The sequence below is a fragment of the Oncorhynchus keta genome, unplaced genomic scaffold (genome assembly GCF_023373465.1).
Source record: "Oncorhynchus keta strain PuntledgeMale-10-30-2019 unplaced genomic scaffold, Oket_V2 Un_scaffold_1526_pilon_pilon, whole genome shotgun sequence".
In the NCBI taxonomy this organism is placed as follows: Eukaryota; Metazoa; Chordata; class Actinopteri; order Salmoniformes; family Salmonidae; genus Oncorhynchus; species Oncorhynchus keta.
In genome coordinates this window covers 47,034-66,697 of record NW_026290798.1, presented here as the reverse complement: position 1 = coordinate 66,697, position 19,664 = coordinate 47,034, and the positions used below count along the sequence as shown (strand labels likewise).

Here is a 19,664-nt window from a genome sequence, read left to right as displayed (position 1 = left end):
TTATGTATTATTGTTAATATGTTTTATTATTATGTATTATCATAATTATGTATTATTATAATTATGTATTATTATTATGAATAATCATTATTATTGTTATTATGCATTATTATTTTTATTATTATGATTATTATGTCATGTATTATTTACTGTACCTAGCAGCTGGGAGTGATATTGGATGATTGAAAACTATCGCACTAAGAAGTCAAACAGAGACTATATATTCTAATGAGATGTGCAGGTGATGCAGCAGAGGTTGACATTAGCAACATTGTCTGACTCCAGATACCTCCGCATTTTACAGTCGCAACTTAAATACCCACAGTGCTTCAAAATGAAAAGTGTTTCACTCACCGATACAAGCGTGAACTCTGACAGATAACTGTGTCCGGAGGATGATGCTGTGCTTCTTGCCTCTTCTGATGAGAAAGACAGACAGAGAGAAAGAATTTTAATAGCATTGTTCCACAACACAGTGACCCTATGTAAATGAGTTACATTTGATGTTAAAAATAAATTTCGTCTGAATTGACATTTTAAAAAGCATACAGAATAAAAGCTCATTTTGGTTGGAAAACTGTTTCCTGCAATTTAACCTTAAGGACCTCATATTCTTGGACCCCAGGTTTCTAAACTGAAGACATATAATACTGGAATGGGGGGTTATGAACGAAGTCTCCAGTTGTGACAGCCAGGCGTGTACATAGCCTACACTGTATCAATAAACTCTCCACATGGTCTGATGCAGAGATCACTGTGGAGGAGACAAGCTCACAGGGCTAGGGACATAGACATAAACATCAACAGTCTGGGTAAACTACTTTCAGAGGGCTAGATCTAATCACTGTGGAGGAGACAAGCTTTCACAGGGCTAGATCTAATCACTGTGGAGGAGACAAGCTTTCACAGGGCTAGATCTAATCACTGTGGAGGAGACAAGCTTTCACAGGGCTAGATCTAATCACTGTGGAGGAGACAAGCTTTCACAGGGCTAGATCTAATCACTGTGGAGGAGACAAGCTTTAACAGGGCTAGATCTAATCACTGTGGAGGAGACAAGCTTTCACAGGGCTAGATCTAATCACTGTGGAGGAGACAAGCTTTCACAGGGCTAGATCTAATCACTGTGAGGAGACAAGCTTTCACAGGGCTAGATCTAATCACTGTGGAGGAGACAAGCTTTCACAGGGCTAGATCTAATCACTGTGGAGGAGACAAGCTTTCACAGGGCTAGATCTAATCACTGTGGAGATCTAATCACTGTGGAGGAGGCAAGGCTAGATCTAATCACAAGGGCTAGATCTAATCACTGTGGAGGAGACAAGCTTTCACAGGGCTAGATCTAATCACTGTGGAGGAGACAAGCTTTCACAGGGCTAGATCTAATCACTGTGGAGGAGACAAGCTTTCACAGGGCTAGATCTAATCACTGTGGAGGAGACAAGCTTTCACAGGGCTAGATCTAATCACTGTGGAGGAGACAAGCTTTCACAGGGCTAGATCTAATCACTGTGGAGGAGACAAGCTTTCACAGGGCTAGATCTAATCACTGTGGAGATCTAATCACTGGCAAGCATTCTAATCAGGGAGGAGGCTAGATCTAATCAATCATTATGGGAGGAGGCAAGCTTTCACAGGGCTAGATCTAATCACTGTGGAGGAGGCAAGCTTTCACAGGGCTAGATCTAATCACTGTGGATCACTGTGGAGGAGGCAAGCTTTCACAGGGCTAGATCTAATCATTGTGGAGGAGACAAGCTTTCACTGTGGAGGGCTAGATCTAATCACTGTGGAGGAGGCAAGCTTTCACAGGTAACCGTAGTGGCAAAATGCTACTCAATCACTATGCTACCCTGAATACACTAATGAGTTACAGGGCTAGATAGGACCTAATATGAACAGAACTTATGTAGATCTAATCACTGTGGAGGCAAGCTAAATATTTAGCAGCAAGGGATACTAAATCATCTAGTTTCACACTAGTCTTTATCCAAATCCTCTCCTCCCCCAAAGCAATACCATGACAACAATGTCTGTTGAGGGACAAAAGAGGAGGCAATAGAGGAGAGAACTAAAGGGGGTGTCACCAATGTCTCACAGGTCTCCAGAGGTCACCAAGAGGGTGTTCAAATACACAGAGATCGACTCCGCCTCCCATCTCCATGGAGACAAGGTCATACCCCCCTGTCAACAACAACACAGCGTCCCCAGTGACAATCTTAAACAAGGACAACAAAAACATCTGTGACAGAATTGTGACAAACAGTGCTATGGGGGTTTGTAGTTGAGAGCCATCCTGAGGATGACAGCCCTCACATTCTGGAAGAAAACAAATGTTGAAATCAACCAGCAGGAGAAGCGTGCAGACAACCCCCACACAGACATAACACCAGACACCACCGTAGCAGGCCCAACAGATAAGTCCAAGCAGTACACACAAACACACACAAACACGCAAACACATACACACACAAGCACTGCAGGTAGGCTTGCACAAACGCCCTGTCCGCTTCAGCTCTGTAACAAACACCCTTTTGTGTGGCCCTCACAATGGAAGTATGATGCTCCATTCAGTCTGCAGTGGCCCAGTGCCAACAGTAGAGGGTCACCATTAGAGACATTAGAGACAATCCACCAGCACTGGAACACACTGAGAGCAGACTGAAGTAGGCCCTGGGGCCCGGGTGAACGCTCAACCCTCTGGACCCTGCGGTGTACAATCAACTGCACTAACATTATAGAGAGAGAGAGAGAGAGAGAGAGAGAGAGAGAGAGAGAGAGAGAGAGAGAGAGAGAGAGAGAGAGAGAGAGAGAGAGAGAGAGAGAGAGAGAGAGAGAGAGAGAGAGAGACAGAGACAGAGACAGAGACAGAGACAGAGACAGAGACAGAGACAGAGACAGAGAGACAGAGACAGAGACAGAGACAGAGAGAGAGAGAGAGAGAGAGAGAGAGAGAGACTGTCACCAACCAAGGAGGGGCTATAGCAGCACCTAGATCTTCTACACAGGTTCTACCAGACCTGGGCCCTGACAGTAAATCTGTAAATCTCTATAGTAAATCTCTATGCCCTTTATAGTTGTGAGGTCTGGGGCCGCTCACAAACCAAGAATTCACAAAATGGTACAAACACCAAATTGAGACTCTGCATGCAGAATTCTGTAAAAATATCCCCCGTGTACAACGTAAAACACCAAATAATGCACGCAGAGCAGAATTAGGCCGATACCCGCTAATTATCAAAATCCAGAAAAGAGACATTCATTATATAACCACCTAAAAGGAAGTGATTCCCAAACCTTTCATAACAAAGCCATCACCTACTGAGAGATGAACCTGGAGAAGAGTCCCCTAAGCATGCTGGTCCTGGGGCTCTGTTCACAAACTCAAACAGACCCCACAGGACAGCAGCACAATTAGACCCAAATCAAATCCTGAGAAAGCAAAAAGATAATTACTTGACACATTGGGAAGAATTAACAAAAAAACAAAGCAAACTAGAATGCTATTTGGCCCTCAACAGAGAGCACACAGTGGCAGAATACCTGACCACTGTGACTGACCCAAACTTAAGAAAAGCTTTGACTATGTACAGACTCAGTGAGCATAGCCTTGCTATTGAGAAAGGGCGCCGAATGCAGACCTGGCTCTCAAGAGAAGACTATGTGCACACTGCCCACAAACTGAGCTGCACTTCTTAACCTCCTGCCCAATGTATGACCATATTAGAGACACATATTTCCCTCAGATGACACAGACCCACAAAGAATTCGAAAACAAACCCGATTGTGATAATCTCCTGGGTGAAATATCACAGTGTGCCATCATCCCATATCTACTGGGTGAAATACCACAGTGTGCCATCACAGCAGCAAGATTTATGACCTGTTGCCACAAGGAAAGGGCAACCACTGAAGATCAAACACCATTGTAAATACAACCAATATTTATGTTTATATATTTCCCTTTTGTACTTTAACCATTTGCACATCGTTACAACACTGTATATACATAATATAACATAATTGTATTTTTTTAATCACCTTTACTTAACCAGGTAGGCCAGTAGAGAACAAGTTCTCATTTACAACTGCGACCTGGCCAAGATAAAGCAAAGCAGTGCGACAAAAACAACAACACAGAGTTAAACATAAACAAACATACAGTCAATAACACAATATAAAAAAGAAAAGAAAAAGAAGAAGAATCATTTTTGTACAGTGTGTGCAAATGTAGAAGAGTAGGGAGGTAAAGGCAATAAATAGGCCATAGAGGCAAAATAATTACAATTGAGCATTAACACTGGAGTGATAGATGTGCAGATGATGATATGCAAGTAGAGATACCGGGGTGAAAAAGAGCAAGAAGATAAATAATAATATGGGGATGAGGTAGTTGGGTGTGCTATTTACAGATTGGCTGTGTACAGGTACAGTGATTGGTAAGCTGCTCTGACAGTGGATGCTTAAAGTTAGAAAGGAGATAAGTTTCCAGCTTCAGTGATTTTTGCAATTCGTTCCATGCATTGGCAGCAGAGAACTGTAAGGAAAGGCGGCCAAAGTAAGTACTGGCTTTGGGGATGACCAGTGAAATATACCTGCTGGAGTGCGTGCGGTGGGTGGTGGGTGTTGCTATGGTGACCATTGAGATAAGATAAGGTGGGGCTTTACCTAGCAGAGACTTGTAGATGACCTGGAGCCAGTGGGTTTGGCAACGAAAATGTAGCGAGGGCCAGCCAACGAGAGCATACAGGTCGCAGTGTAGGTGAACCAGGCGAGGAAATCATTTGAGAAACCATGGCTAAGAATGCAGTGATTGACAGAGTCGAAAGCCTTGGCCAGGTCGATGAAGACAGCTGCACAGTACTGTCTTTTATAGATGGCGGTTATGATATAATTTAGGAACTTGAGCGTGGCTGAGGTGCACCCATGACCATCTCAGAAACCAGATTGCATAGTGGAGAAGGCACGGTGGGATTCAAAATGGTAGGTGATATGTTTGTTAACTTGGGTTTCAAAGATTTTAGAAAGGAATTGCAGGATGGACATAGGTCTATAACAGTTTGGATCTAGAGTGTCTCCCCTTTGAAGAGGGGATGACCGCGGCAGCTTTCAATCTTTGGGGATCTCAGACAATACAGAAGAGAGGTTGAACAGGCTAGTAATAGGGCTTTCAACAATTACGGTGGATCATTTTAGAAAAAGAGGGTCCAGATTGTCTAGCCCAGCTGAATTGTAGGGATCCAGATTTTGCAGCTCTTTCAGAACATCAGCTGACTGGATTTGGGTGAAGGAGAAGCATGGGGTGCTTGGGCAAGTTGCTTCAGTGGGTGCAGAGCTGTTGGCCGGGGCATTTTGGAATTAGTGCTACAGGATGCAAATTTCTGTTTGAAAAAGAAAGTCTTAGCTTTCCTAACTGACTGTGTATATTGGTCCTTAACTTCCCTGAAAAGTTGAATATCGCGGGGCTATTCAATGCTAATGCAGTACGCCACAGGATGTTTTTGTGCTGGTCAAGGACAGTCGAGTTTGGGGAGAACCAAGGGCTATACCTGTTCTTAGTTCTACATTTTTGAGATGGTGAGTAAAGTTCTTTCAAAGAGCAACCAGGCATCCTCTACTGACGGGATGAGGTCAATATCCTTCCAGGATGCCTGAGCCAGGTCGATTAGAAAGACCTGCTTGCTGAAGTGTTTTAGGGAGCATTTGACAGTGATGAGGGGTGGCCATTTGACCACAGACCCATTACAGAGGCAGGAAATGAGGCAGTAATCACAGAGATCCTGATTGAAGACAGCAGAGGTGTATTTAGAGGGCAAGTTGGTTAGGATGATATCTAAGAGGGTGCCCATGGTTACGGATTTAGGGTTGTACCTGGTAGGTTCATTGATCATTTGTGTTAGATTGAGGGCATATAGCTTAGATTTTAGAGCGGCCGGGGTGTTAATTATATCCCAGTTTAAGTCACCTAACAGTATGAACTCTGAAGACAGATGGGGGGCAATCAATTCACATATGGTGTCCAGGGCACAGCTGGGGGCTGAAGGGGGTCTATAACAAGCAGCAACGGTGAGAGACTTGTTTCTGGATTTTTAAAAGTAGAAGCTTGAATTGTTTGGGCACAGACCTGGATAGTATGACAGAACTCTGCAGTAGATTGCAACTCCGCCCCCTTTGGCAATTCTATCTTGTCGGAAAATGTTGAGGTTGGGGAAGGAAATTTCTGGATTTTTGGTGTCCTTCCTAAGACAGAAATCAGACATGGCTAGTACATCTGGGTTGGCAGAGTGTGCTAAAGTAGTGAATAAAGCAAACTTATGGGGAGGCTTTTAATGTTAACATGCATGAAACCAAGGCTTTTACGGTTACGGAAGTCAACAAATGAGAGCGCCTGGGGAATGGGAATGGTGCTGTGGGCTGCAGGGCCTGGGTTAACTTCTACATCACTAGAGGAACAGAGGAGGAGTAGGATAAGGGTACGGCTAAAGGCTATAAGAACTGGTCGTCTAGTGCGTTAAGAACAGAGAGTAAAAGGAGCAGATTTCTGGGCGTTGAAGAATAGATGTACAGACAAGTGTATGGTAGGATGTGAGTACAGTGGAGGTTAAACCTAGGCATTGAGTGACGATGAGAGAGGTTTTGTCTCTAGAGGCAACAGTTGAGCCAGGTGAGGTCACCGCATATGTGGGGGGTTGAACAAAAGGGCTATCTAAGGCATATTGGGCTGGGGGCTCGACAGTGAAATAAGACAATTATCATTAACCAAAACAGCAATAGACAAGGCGTATTGACATTAGGGAGAGGCATATGTAGTAGAGGTCGATCGATTATGATTTTTAAACAGACAGAGGCTGTGTATTTGAGCTCACTACTGTTTATCAGATATAATCCCCACCAACAGACAGAGGCTGCGTGAGTTCAATGTTTATCAGATATAATCCCCACCCCAACAGACAGAGGCTGTGTGAGCTCACTGTTTATCAGATATAATCCCCACCAACAGACAGAGGCTGTGTGAGCTCACTGTTTATCAGATATAATCCCCACCAACAGACAGAGGCTGTGTGAGCTCACTGTTTATCAGATATAATCCCCACCAACAGACAGAGGCTGCGTGAGCTCACTGTTTATCAGATATAATCCCCACCAACAGACAGAGGCTGTGTGAGCTCACTGTTTATCAGATATAATACCCACCAACAGACAGAGGCTGTGTGAGCTCACTGTTTATCAGATATAACCCCCACTAACAGACAGAGGCTGCGTGAGTTCAATGTTTATCAGATATGATCCCCACCAACAGACAGAGGCTGTGTGAGCTCACTGTTTATCAGATATAACCCCCACCAACAGACAGAGGCTGCATGAGTTCAATGTTTATCAGATATAATCCCCACCAACAGACAGAGGCTGCGTGAGTTCAATGTTTATCAGATATAATCCCCACCAACAGACAGAGGCTGCGTGAGTTCAATGTTTATCAGATATAACCCCCACCAACAGACAGAGGCTGCGTGAGTTCAATGCTTATCAGATATAATCCCCACCAACAGACAGAGGCTGCGTGAGTTCAATGTTTATCAGATATAATCCCCACCAACAGGCAGAGGCTGTGTGAGCTCACTGTTTATCAGATATAACCCCCACCAACAGACAGAGGCTGCGTGAGCTCACTGTTTATCAGATATAACCCCCACCAACAGACAGAGGCTGTGTGAGCTCACTGTTTATCAGATATAATCCCCACCAACAGACAGAGGCTGTGTGAGCTCACTGTTTATCAGATATAATCCCCACCAACAGACAGAGGCTGTGTGAGCTCACTGTTTATCAGATATAATCCCCACCAACAGACAGAGGCGGTGTGAGCTCACTGTTTATTAGATATAATCCCCACCAACAGACAGAGGCTGTGTGAGCTCACTGTTTATCAGATATAACCCCCACCAACAGACAGAGGCTGTGTGAGCTCACTGTTTATCAGATATAATCCCCACCAACAGACAGAGGCTGTGTGAGCTCACTGTTTATCAGATATAATCCCCACCAACAGACAGAGGCTGTGTGAGCTCACTGTTTATCAGATATAATACCCACTAACAGACAGAGGCTGTGTGAGCTCACTGTTTATCAGATATAATCCCCACCAACAGACAGAGGCTGTGTGAGCTCACTGTTTATCAGATATAATACCCACTAACAGACAGAGGCTGTGTGAGCTCACTGTTTATCAGATATAACCCCACCAACAGACAGAGGCTGCGTGAGCTCACTGTTTATCAGATATAATCCCCACCAACAGACAGAGGCTGTGTGAGCTCACTGTTTATCAGATATAATCCCCACCAACAGACAGAGGCTGTGTGAGCTCACTGTTTATCAGATATAATCCCCACCAACAGACAGAGGCTGCGTGAGCTCACTGTTTATCAGATATAACCCCCACCAACAGACAGAGGCTGCGTGAGTTCAATGTTTATCAGATATAATCCCCACCAACAGACAGAGGCTGTGTGAGTTCACTGTTTATCAGATATAATCCCCACCAACAGACAGAGGCTGTGTGAGCTCACTGTTTATCAGATATAATCCCCACCAACAGACAGAGGCTGTGTGAGCTCACTGTTTATCAGATATAATCCCCACCAACAGACAGAGGCTGTGTGAGCTCACTGTTTATCAGATATAATCCCCACCAACAGACAGAGGCTGTGTGAGCTCACTGTTTATTAGATATAATCCCCACCAACAGACAGAGGCTGTGTGAGCTCACTGTTTATTAGATATAATCCCCACCAACAGACAGAGGCTGTGTGAGCTCACTGTTTATCAGATATAACCCCCACCAACAGACAGAGGCTGTGTGAGTTCAATGTTTATCAGATATAATCCCCACCAACAGACAGAGGCTGTGTGAGCTCACTGTTTATCAGATATAATACCCACTAACAGACAGAGGCTGTGTGAGCTCACTGTTTATCAGATATAATCCCCACCAACAGACAGAGGCTGCGTGAGTTCAATGTTTATCAGATATAATCCCCACCAACAGACAGAGGCTGTGTGAGCTCACTGTTTATCAGATATAACCCCCACCAACAGACAGAGGCTGCGTGAGCTCACTGTTTATCAGATATAACCCCCACCAACAGACAGAGGCTGCGTGAGTTCAATGTTTATCAGATATAATCCCCACCAACAGACAGAGGCTGTGTGAGCTCACTGTTTATCAGATATAATCCCCACCAACAGACAGAGGCTGCGTGAGCTCACTGTTTATCAGATATAACCCCCACCAACAGACAGAGGCTGCGTGAGCTCACTGTTTATCAGATATAATCCCCACCAACAGACAGAGGCTGTGTGAGCTCACTGTTTATCAGATATAATACCCCACCAACAGACAGAGGCTGTGTGAGCTCACTGTTTATCAGATATAACCCCCACCAACAGACAGAGGCTGCGTGAGCTCACTGTTTATCAGATATAATCCCCACCAACAGACAGAGGCTGTGTGAGCTCACTGTTTATCAGATATAATCCCCACCAACAGACAGAGGCTGTGTGAGCTCACTGTTTATCAGATATAATCCCCACCAACAGACAGAGGCTGTGTGAGCTCACTGTTTATTAGATATAATCCCCACCAACAGACAGAGGCTGTGTGAGCTCACTGTTTATCAGATATAATACCCACCAACAGACAGAGGCTGCGTGAGTTCAATGTTTATCAGATATAATCCCCACCAACAGACAGAGGCTGCGTGAGTTCAATGTTTATCAGATATAATCCCCACCAACAGACAGAGGCTGCGTGAGTTCAATGTTTATCAGATGTAATCCCCACCAACAGACAGAGGCTGTGTGAGCTCACTGTTTATCAGATATAATCCCCACCAACAGATAGAAGCAACCCAGAAGCAACATCTGTCACCGTTGGATTGGGCCGTGCTGCCTGTGGAATGAGACGGGAGCAGAGAGGAATTGAATCCTATGATGTTGGAGGCTGAATTCAGGGCCAGGCAGTAGAAACCAGAGACCTTTTGTAATGAACTTCAGCTTTCTCTCTCGTCCTGCACACTGCAACTCTATCCTCATTATGACTAACCGAGACCTGCATCATCCCCCGCTGCCGCAGCCGACACAGGCCAACGTGCTCATTATCAGATTAAACAGAGGTGCACGCAATATGTGAGAGACATTTAGGCACTCGTTAGCGGTTACCAGTCATAATATGAAACGGGATAATAACATGTAAGTGCAACATGGTTGATATGATGATGCATGTGACCTACTACAGGAGAAATCATTCTTAGTTCTGAGAGTTAGAATGTCAACACTGAGATGGACTGAACCAGCAAATTCATATGGTCATTATGATTTGTTCAGATCAAACCAAATGTATGTTTATAAAGCAGATGTCACAAAGTTCTTTACAGATAAGAAGCAAATGTTTATCAGAAGAAGAAACAGCACAGTATAATCGCCATGAAAAACTCATTAGAATGAAGAAACCTATGAAGAAACCTATGAAGAAACCTATGAAGAAACCTAGGGACGATCATGATTCATATTCAAGATACGCTTTGACTATAAAATAATAAACGTTTGATGAGCAACCATCTCACCATCCTACACTTCTCTAGAGAACTTTCTCAAGAACCTGTATTTTGTCCAAGAACATCATTAAACAGAAGAAAACTGATCCAACAACACCATTAAACAGCAAAGAACTGATCCTAACAAAACCATTAAACAGAAAAAACAGATCCTAACAAAACCATTAAACAGAAAAAAATCTGATCCTAACAACACCATTAAACAGAAAAAAACAGATCCTAACAACACCATTAAACAGAAAAAAACAGATCCTAACAACACCATTAAACAGAAAAAAACAGATCCTAACAACACCATTAAACAGAAAAAACAGATCCTAACAACACCATTAAACATAAAAAACAGCTGTGTGAGCACTGTTTACAGATCCTAACAACACCATTAAACAGAAAAAAACAGATCCTAACAACACCATTAAACAGAAAAAAACAGATCCTAACAACACCATTAAACAGAAAAAAACAGATCCTAACAACACCATTAAACAGAAAAAAACAGATCCTAACAACACCATTAAACATAAAAAAACTGATCCTACAACACCATTAAACATAAAAAAACAGATCCTAACAACACCATTAAACAGCAAAGAACTGATCCTAACAACACCATTAAACAGCAAAAAAACAGATCCTAACAACACCATTAAACAGAAAAGAACTGATCCTAACAACACCATTAAACAGAAAAAAACTGATCCTACAACACCATTAAACAGAAAAAAAACAGATCCTAACAACACCATTAAACAGCAAAAAACAGATCCTAACAACACCATTAAACAGCAAAAACAGATCCTAACAACACCATTAAACAGCAAAAAACAGATCCTAACAACACCATTAAACAGCAAAAAACAGATCCTAACAACACCATTAAACAGCAAAAAACAGATCCTAACAACACCATTAAACAGCAAAAAACCATTACAGACAGATCCTACAACACCATTAAACAGCAAAAAACAGATCCTAACAACACCATTAAACAGAAAAAAACAGATCCTAACAACACCATTAAACAGAAAAGAACTGATCCTAACAACACCATTAAACAGCAAAAAAACAGATCCTAACAACACCATTAAACAGCAAAAACAGATCCTAACAACACCATTAAACAGCAAAAACAGATCCTAACAACACCATTAAACAGCAAAAACAGATCCTAACAACACCATTAAACAGAAAAAACAGATCCTAACAACACCATTAAACAGCAAAAAAAAAGAGATCCTAACAACACCATTAAACAGCAAAAAACAGATCCTAACAACACCATTAAACAGCAAAAAACAGATCCTAATCAACACCATTAAACAGAAAAAAACAGATAACAACACCATTAAACAGCAAAAAACAGATCCTAACAACACCATTAAACAGAAAAAAACAGATCCTAACAACACCATTAAACAGAAAAAACTGATCCTAACAACACCATTAAACAGCAAAAAACAGATCCTAACAACACCATTAAACAGAAAAAACTGATCCTACAACACCATTAAACAGAAAAAACAGATCATAACAACACCATTAAACAGAAAAAAACAGATCCTAACAACACCATTAAACAGCAAAAAACAGATCCTAACAACACCATTAAACAGCAAAAAACAGATCCTAACAACACCATTAAACAGAAAAAACAGATCCTAACAACACCATTAAACAGCAAAAACAGATCCTAACAACACCATTAAACAGCAAAAAACAGATCCTAACAACACCATTAAACAGCAAAAAACAGATCCTAACAACACCATTAAACAGCAAAAACTGTGATCCTAACAACACCATTAAACAGCAAAAAACAGATCCTAACAACACCATTAAACAGAAAAAACAGATCCTAACAACACCATTAAACAGAAAATAACTGATCCTAACAACACCATATAATACCCACCAACAGACAGAGGCTAAACAGCAAAAAACAGATCCTAACAACACCATTAAACAGCAAAAACAGATCCTACAACACCATTAAACAGCAAAAAACAGATCCCATAACAACTGACCATTAAACAGAAAAAAAGCTCAGATCCTAACAACACCATTAAACAGCAAAAACAGATCCTAACAACACCATTAAACAGCAAAAACAGATCCTAACAACACCATTAAACAGAAAAGAACTGATCCTAACAACACCATTAAACAGCAAAAAACAGATCCTAACAACACCATTAAACAGCAAAAAACAGATCCTAACAACACCATTAAACAGCAAAAAACAGATCCTAACAACACCATTAAACAGCAAAGAACTGATCCTAACAACACCATTAAACAGCAAAAAACAGATCCTACAACACCATTAAACAGCAAAAAAACAGATCCTAACAACACCATTAAACAGAAAAAAACAGATCCTAACAACACCATTAAACAGAAAAAAACAGATCCTAACAACACCATTAAACAGAAAAGAACAGATCCTAACAACACCATTAAACAGAAAAGAACAGATCCTAACAACACCATTAAACAGAAACTGACCCTACAACACCATTAAACAGCAAAAAACAGATCCTAACAACACCATTAAACAGAAAAAAATAAACAGATCCAACAACACCATTAAACAGAAAAAAACTGATCCTACAACACCATTAAACAGAAAAAAACAGATCCTAACAACACCATTAAACAGAAAAAAACAGATCCTAACAACACCATTAAACAGAAAAAAAACTGTTCCAACAACACCATTAAACAGCAAAGAACAGATCCTAACAACACCATTAAACAGAAAAAACTGATCCTAACAACACCATTAAACAGAAAAGAACAGATCCTAACAACACCATTAAACAGCAAAAAAACAGATCCTAACAACACCATTAAACAGAAAAAAACTGATCCTACAACACCATTAAACAGAAAAAAAAAACTGATCCTAACAACACCATTAAACAGCAAAAAACAGATCCTAACAACACCATTAAACAGCAAAAAACAGATCCTAACAACACCATTAAACAGCAAAGAACTGATCCTAACAACACCATTAAACAGCAAAAAACAGATCCTAACAACACCATTAAACAGAAAATAACTGATCCTAACAACACCATTAAACAGCAAAAAACAGATCCTAACAACACCATTAAACAGCAAAAAACAGATCCTACAACACCATTAAACAGCAAAAAACAGATCATAACAACACCATTAAACAGAAAAAAACAGATCCTAACAACACCATTAAACAGCAAAAAACAGATCCTAACAACACCATTAAACAGCAAAAAACAGATCCTAACAACACCATTAAACAGAAAAGAACTGATCCTAACAACACCATTAAACAGCAAAAAACAGATCCTAACAACACCATTAAACAGCAAAAAACAGATCCTAACAACACCATTAAACAGCAAAAAACAGATCCTAACAACACCATTAAACAGAAAAAAACAGATCCTAACAACACCATTAAACAGCAAAGAACAGATCCTAACAACACCATTAAACAGCAAAAAAACAGATCCTAACAACACCATTAAACAGAAAAGAACTGATCCTAACAACACCATTAAACAGCAAAAAACAGATCCTAACAACACCATTAAACAGCAAAAAACAGATCCTAACAACACCATTAAACAGCAAAAAACAGATCCTAACAACACCATTAAACAGCAAAGAACTGATCCTAACAACACCATTAAACAGCAAAAAACAGATCCTAACAACACCATTAAACAGAAAAAAACAGATCCTAACAACACCATTAAACAGAAAATAACTGATCCTAACAACACCATTAAACAGCAAAAAACAGATCCTAACAACACCATTAAACAGCAAAAAACAGATCCTACAACACCATTAAACAGCAAAAAACAGATCCTAACAACACCATTAAACAGAAAAAACAGATCCTAACAACACCATTAAACAGAAAAAACAGATCCTAACAACACCATTAAACAGAAAAAACTGATCCTACAACACCATTAAACAGCAAAAAACAGATCCTAACAACACCATTAAACAGAAAAAAACTGATCCTAACAACACCATTAAACAGCAAAAAACTGATCCTAACAACACCATTAAACAGAAAAAAACAGATCCTAACAACACCATTAAACAGAAAAAAACTGATCCTAACAACACCATTAAACAGAAAAAAAAAAACTGATCCTAACAACACCATTAAACAGCAAAAACTGATCCTAACAACACCATTAAACAGAAAAAAAGACAGATCCTAACAACACCATTAAACAGAAAATAACTGATCCTAACAACACCATTAAACAGCAAAAAAACAGATCCTAACAACACCATTAAACAGAAAAAAACAGATCCTAACAACACCATTAAACAGAAAAAAACAGATCCTAACAACACCATTAAACAGAAAAAAACAGATCCTAACAACACCATTAAACAGAAAAAACTGATCCTAACAACACCATTAAACAGAAAAAACAGATCCTAACAACACCATTAAACAGAAAAAAACTGATCCTAACAACACCATTAAACAGCAAAAAACAGATCCTAACAACACCATTAAACAGCAAAAAACAGATCCTAACAACACCATTAAACAGAAAAAAACAGATCCTAACAACACCATTAAACAGAAAAAACAGATCCTAACAACACCATTAAACAGCAAAAAACAGATCCTAACAACACCATTAAACAGAAAAAAACAGATCCTAACAACACCATTAAACAGAAAAAACAGATCCTAACAACACCATTAAACAGCAAAAACAGATCCTAACAACACCATTAAACAGAAAAAACAGATCCTAACACCATTAAACAGCAAAAAACTGATCCTAACAACACCATTAAACAGAAAAAAACAGATCCTAACAACACCATTAAACAGAAAAAAACAGATCCTAACAACACCATTAAACAGAAAAAAACTGATCCTAACAACACCATTAAACAGAAAAAAACAGATCCTAACAACACCATTAAACAGAAAAAAACTGATCCTAACAACACCATTAAACAGCAAAAACTGATCCTAACAACACCATTAAACAGCAAAAACCAGCAGATCCTAACTCCTTAAACAGAAAGAACTGATCCTAACAACACCATTAAACTCCTAACAACTCCATTAAACAGAAAACAGATCCTAACAACACCATTAAACAGCCAAAACCAGGCAGCAATCCTAACAACACCATTAAACAGAAAAAAAGATCCTAACAACACCATTAAACAGAAAAAACAGATCCTAACAACACCATTAAACAGAAAAAAACAGACCAGGCACCATTAAACAGAAAAAAACTCTCTAACAACACCAGGCAAAAAAACAGATCCTCTACGACCAGGTAGCAACACCATTAAACAGAAAACGGCCAGGCAGCTATCCTAACAACACCATTAAACAGCAAAAACTATCTAACAACTCCATTAAACAGAAAAAAACAGATCAGCTACTTAAACAGAAAAAAAAACAGATCCTAACAACACCATTAAACAGCAAAAAACTGATCCTAACAACACCATTAACCAGGCAGATCTAACAACCTCTCTCCTTTCTACCACTATGACCAGCAGCTACTCCTCTCTTCTTTCTACCACAACGACCAGCAGGTGACTCCTCTCTCCTTTCCAGAAAAAACAGATCTCCTCTCTCCTTTCTCCTCTCTCTGACCAGCAGCTACTCCTCTCTTCTTTCTGCCACTACGACCAGGCAGCTACTCCTCTCTAAACCCGAAAAAAAAACTACTCCTCTCTACGACCAGGTAAACGACTCCTCTCTACACCAGGCAGCTAGTCCTCTCTATGACCAGGCAGCTACTCCTCTCTACGACCAGGTAGCTACTCCTCTCGACCAGGCAGCTACTCCTCTCTACGACCAGGCAGCTACTCCTCTCTACGACCAGGCAGCTACTCCTCTCTACGACCAGGCAGCTACTCCTCTCTACGGCCAGGCAGCTACTCCTCTCTTTCTACGACCAGGCAGCTACTCCTCTCTCTTTCTACCACTATGACCAGCAGCTACTCCTCTCTTCTTTCTACCACAACGACCAGCAGGTGACTCCTCTCTCCTTTCCACTCCTCTCTCCTTTCTCCTCTCTCCTGACCAGCAGCTACTCCTCTCTTCTTTCTGCCACTACGACCAGCAGCTACTCCTCTCTACGACCCGGCAGCTACTCCTCTCTACGACCAGGTAGCGACTCCTCTCTCGACCAGGCAGCTAGTCCTCTCTACGACCAGGCAGCTACTCCTCTCTACGACCAGGTAGCTACTCCTCTCTACGGCCAGGCAGCTACTCCTCTCTACGACCAGGCAGCTACTCCTCTCTACGACCAGGCAGCTACTCCTCTCTACGGCCAGGCAGCTACTCCTCTCTACGGCCAGGCAGCTACTCCTCTCTACGACCAGGCAGCTACTCCTCTCTACGACCAGGCAGCTACTCCTCTCTACGACCAGGCAGCTACTCCTCTCTACGACCAGGCAGCTACTCCTCTCTACGACCTTGCTCTCTCTAGCAGCTCCCTCCTGGACCAATGGGAGTTCTGGTCTGCCAGGCTGAGACATAAGGCTCCATTCTCTCTCTCAGGCTTTATTTGCCGGAGCATTATAGAGCCTGTTTATAAAGACATCACATAGTGTGTGTGTGTGTGTGTGTGTGTGTGTGTGTGTGTGTGTGTGTGTGTGTGTGTGTGTGTGTGTGTGTGTGTGTGTGTGTGTGTGTGTGTGTGTGTGTGTGTGTGTGTGTGTGTGTGTGTGTGTGTGTGTGTGCACGTGCTTGCGGTAGGTGCCCACAGAGAGGATAAGGAGGGTGATAGAGAGATGGGAGCATTTAGCAGTTTACCTCACCGAGGCACGCAGACTTAGAGTTGGAGAACAGTCAAACCAAGAACTGCACTTCCCCCTCATACCTCACACTCTAGTGTAGGCCAATTAGAGACAGACTAGAAGGCCCCTTGGAGGCCCACTGGCTCAGCAGATCTGGAGGTAACTGCTGCTGGAGGGTCATATTCTAGTCTGGTCTGTCTCTCTGCTACAACCCCAGAGGTCATATTCTAGTCTGGTCTGTCTCTCTACCACAACCCCAGAGGTCATATTCTAGTCTGGTCTGTCTCTCTGCTACAACCCCAGAGGTCATATTCTGTCTGGTCTGTCTCTCTACTACAACCCCAGAGGTCATATTCTAGTCTGGTCTGTCTCTCTGCTACAACCCCAGAGGTCATATTCTAGTCTGGTCTGTCTCTCTACAAACCCCAGAGGTCATATTCTAGTCTGGTCTGTCTCTCTACCACAACCCCAGAGGTCATATTCTAGTCTGGTCTGTCTCTCTACCACAACCCCAGAGGTCATAGGTCATATTCTAGTCTGGTCTGTCTCTCTACTACAACCCCAGAGGTCATATTCTAGTCTGGTGTCTGTCTACCACAAACCCAGAGGTCATATTCTAGTCTGGTCTGTCTCACCACAACCCCAGAGGTCATAGGTCATCATATTCTAGTCTGGTCTGTCTCTCTACCACAACCCCAGAGGTCATATTCTAGTCTGGTCTGTCTCTCTACCACAACCCCAGAGGTCATATTCTAGTCTGGTCTGTCTCTCTACTACAACCCCAGAGGTCATATTCTAGTCTGGCCTGTCTTTCTACTACAACCCCAGAGGTCATATTCTAGTCTGGTTTGTCTCTCTACTACAACCCCAGAGGTCATATTCTAGTCTGGTCTGTCTCTCTACTACAACCCCGAGGTCATATTCTAGTCTGGTCTGTCTGTTCTGTCTCTCTACTACAACCCCAGAGGTCATATTCTAGTCTGGACTGTCTCTCTACTACAACCCCAGAGGTCATATTCTAGTCTGGTCTGTCTCTCTACTACAACCCCAGGAGGTCATATTCTAGTCTGGTCTGTCTCTCATCAACAACCCCAGAGGTCATATTCTAGTCTGGTCTGTCTGTTCTGTCTCTCTACTACAACCCCAGAGGTCATATTCTAGTCTGGACTGTCTCTCTACTACAACCCCAGAGGTCATATTCTAGTCTGGTCTGTCTCTCTACTACAACCCCAGAGGTCATATTCTAGTCTGGACTGTCTCTCTACTACAACCCCAGAGGTCATATTCTAGTCTGGTCTGTCTCTCTACTACAACCCCAGAGGTCATATCCTAGTCTGGTCTGTCTCTCTACTACAACCCCAGAGGTCATATTCTAGTCTGGTCTGTCTCTCTACTACAACCCCAGAGGTCATATTCTATCCTGGACTGCGAACATGTTTGCCAAGTCAGCTCTCTGCTAACCATTGGCTAGGCCTCGTCATTGCGTTACACACGAACACGCACACACGCCCAGGCGCATACACACACACACACCAAACCACTGCTAAGATCACTATTCTGCTCTGCAAACACCTCAGGGATTTTAATGAGGTTATTTTCCTTATAGTAAGTTAAAGATCTACTTGACTTTTTTCCCCTAGTTTCAGAATTCCTCTGGTTCTTTCTGAACGTTTTTGATCTGGAGAGCTGGGTGTCTATGGAAGTACGGCCAAGTAGGTCAGAAAAAAATGAAAGGAATGAAAATGATCCGTCCTCTGAGGGATGACTGGATCTGAAACAGTGTATCTGAGGCCTTCAACGGGGCTGGGACTCCTGGAGGTTTAACACAGCTGACTTCAAACTGGCTGTCAAAAAGTTAACAAACACACCAACAACGTAGAAAAAAACGTTTCTGGCTTCTAAACATTTGCCTTGAAGCCAGGATCAGAATGTTAAAAAGTGTGAACTTCATGTGTGCTTATAGCAGCTAGCTAGACTACATAACATAAGAGAAAAACACATATTTTCTAATGCATTTCACATGTTGAATCTATTACGTGGCCAATAACAGCACCTTGTGTGATCTTTCTGTGTCAAACCAGTAAAATAAGTTCTTGAGGATTTACACATTTACTAATCAGGTGTCAATCACTGTCACACACCCACGTAAAAACAACACCAGGGCCAACGCCTAAATGTTCCCAGAATTCCACCCAGAATTCCATATGGCCCTATTCTCAAAACATCAGACAGACACTCCCCAGGAAG

General features: G+C 41.8%; 1 protein-coding gene across 1 annotated transcript in view; it reads right to left on the bottom strand.

Annotated features, from left to right (window-relative positions):
- Positions 1–19,664, bottom strand: part of LOC127927550 (FH1/FH2 domain-containing protein 3-like) — a 204,199-nt gene that overhangs the window by 155,438 nt on the left and 29,097 nt on the right. Inside the window, 1 exon segment of the mRNA XM_052514086.1 lies at positions 355–419. Coding sequence (XP_052370046.1) covers positions 355–419 — 65 coding nt within the window.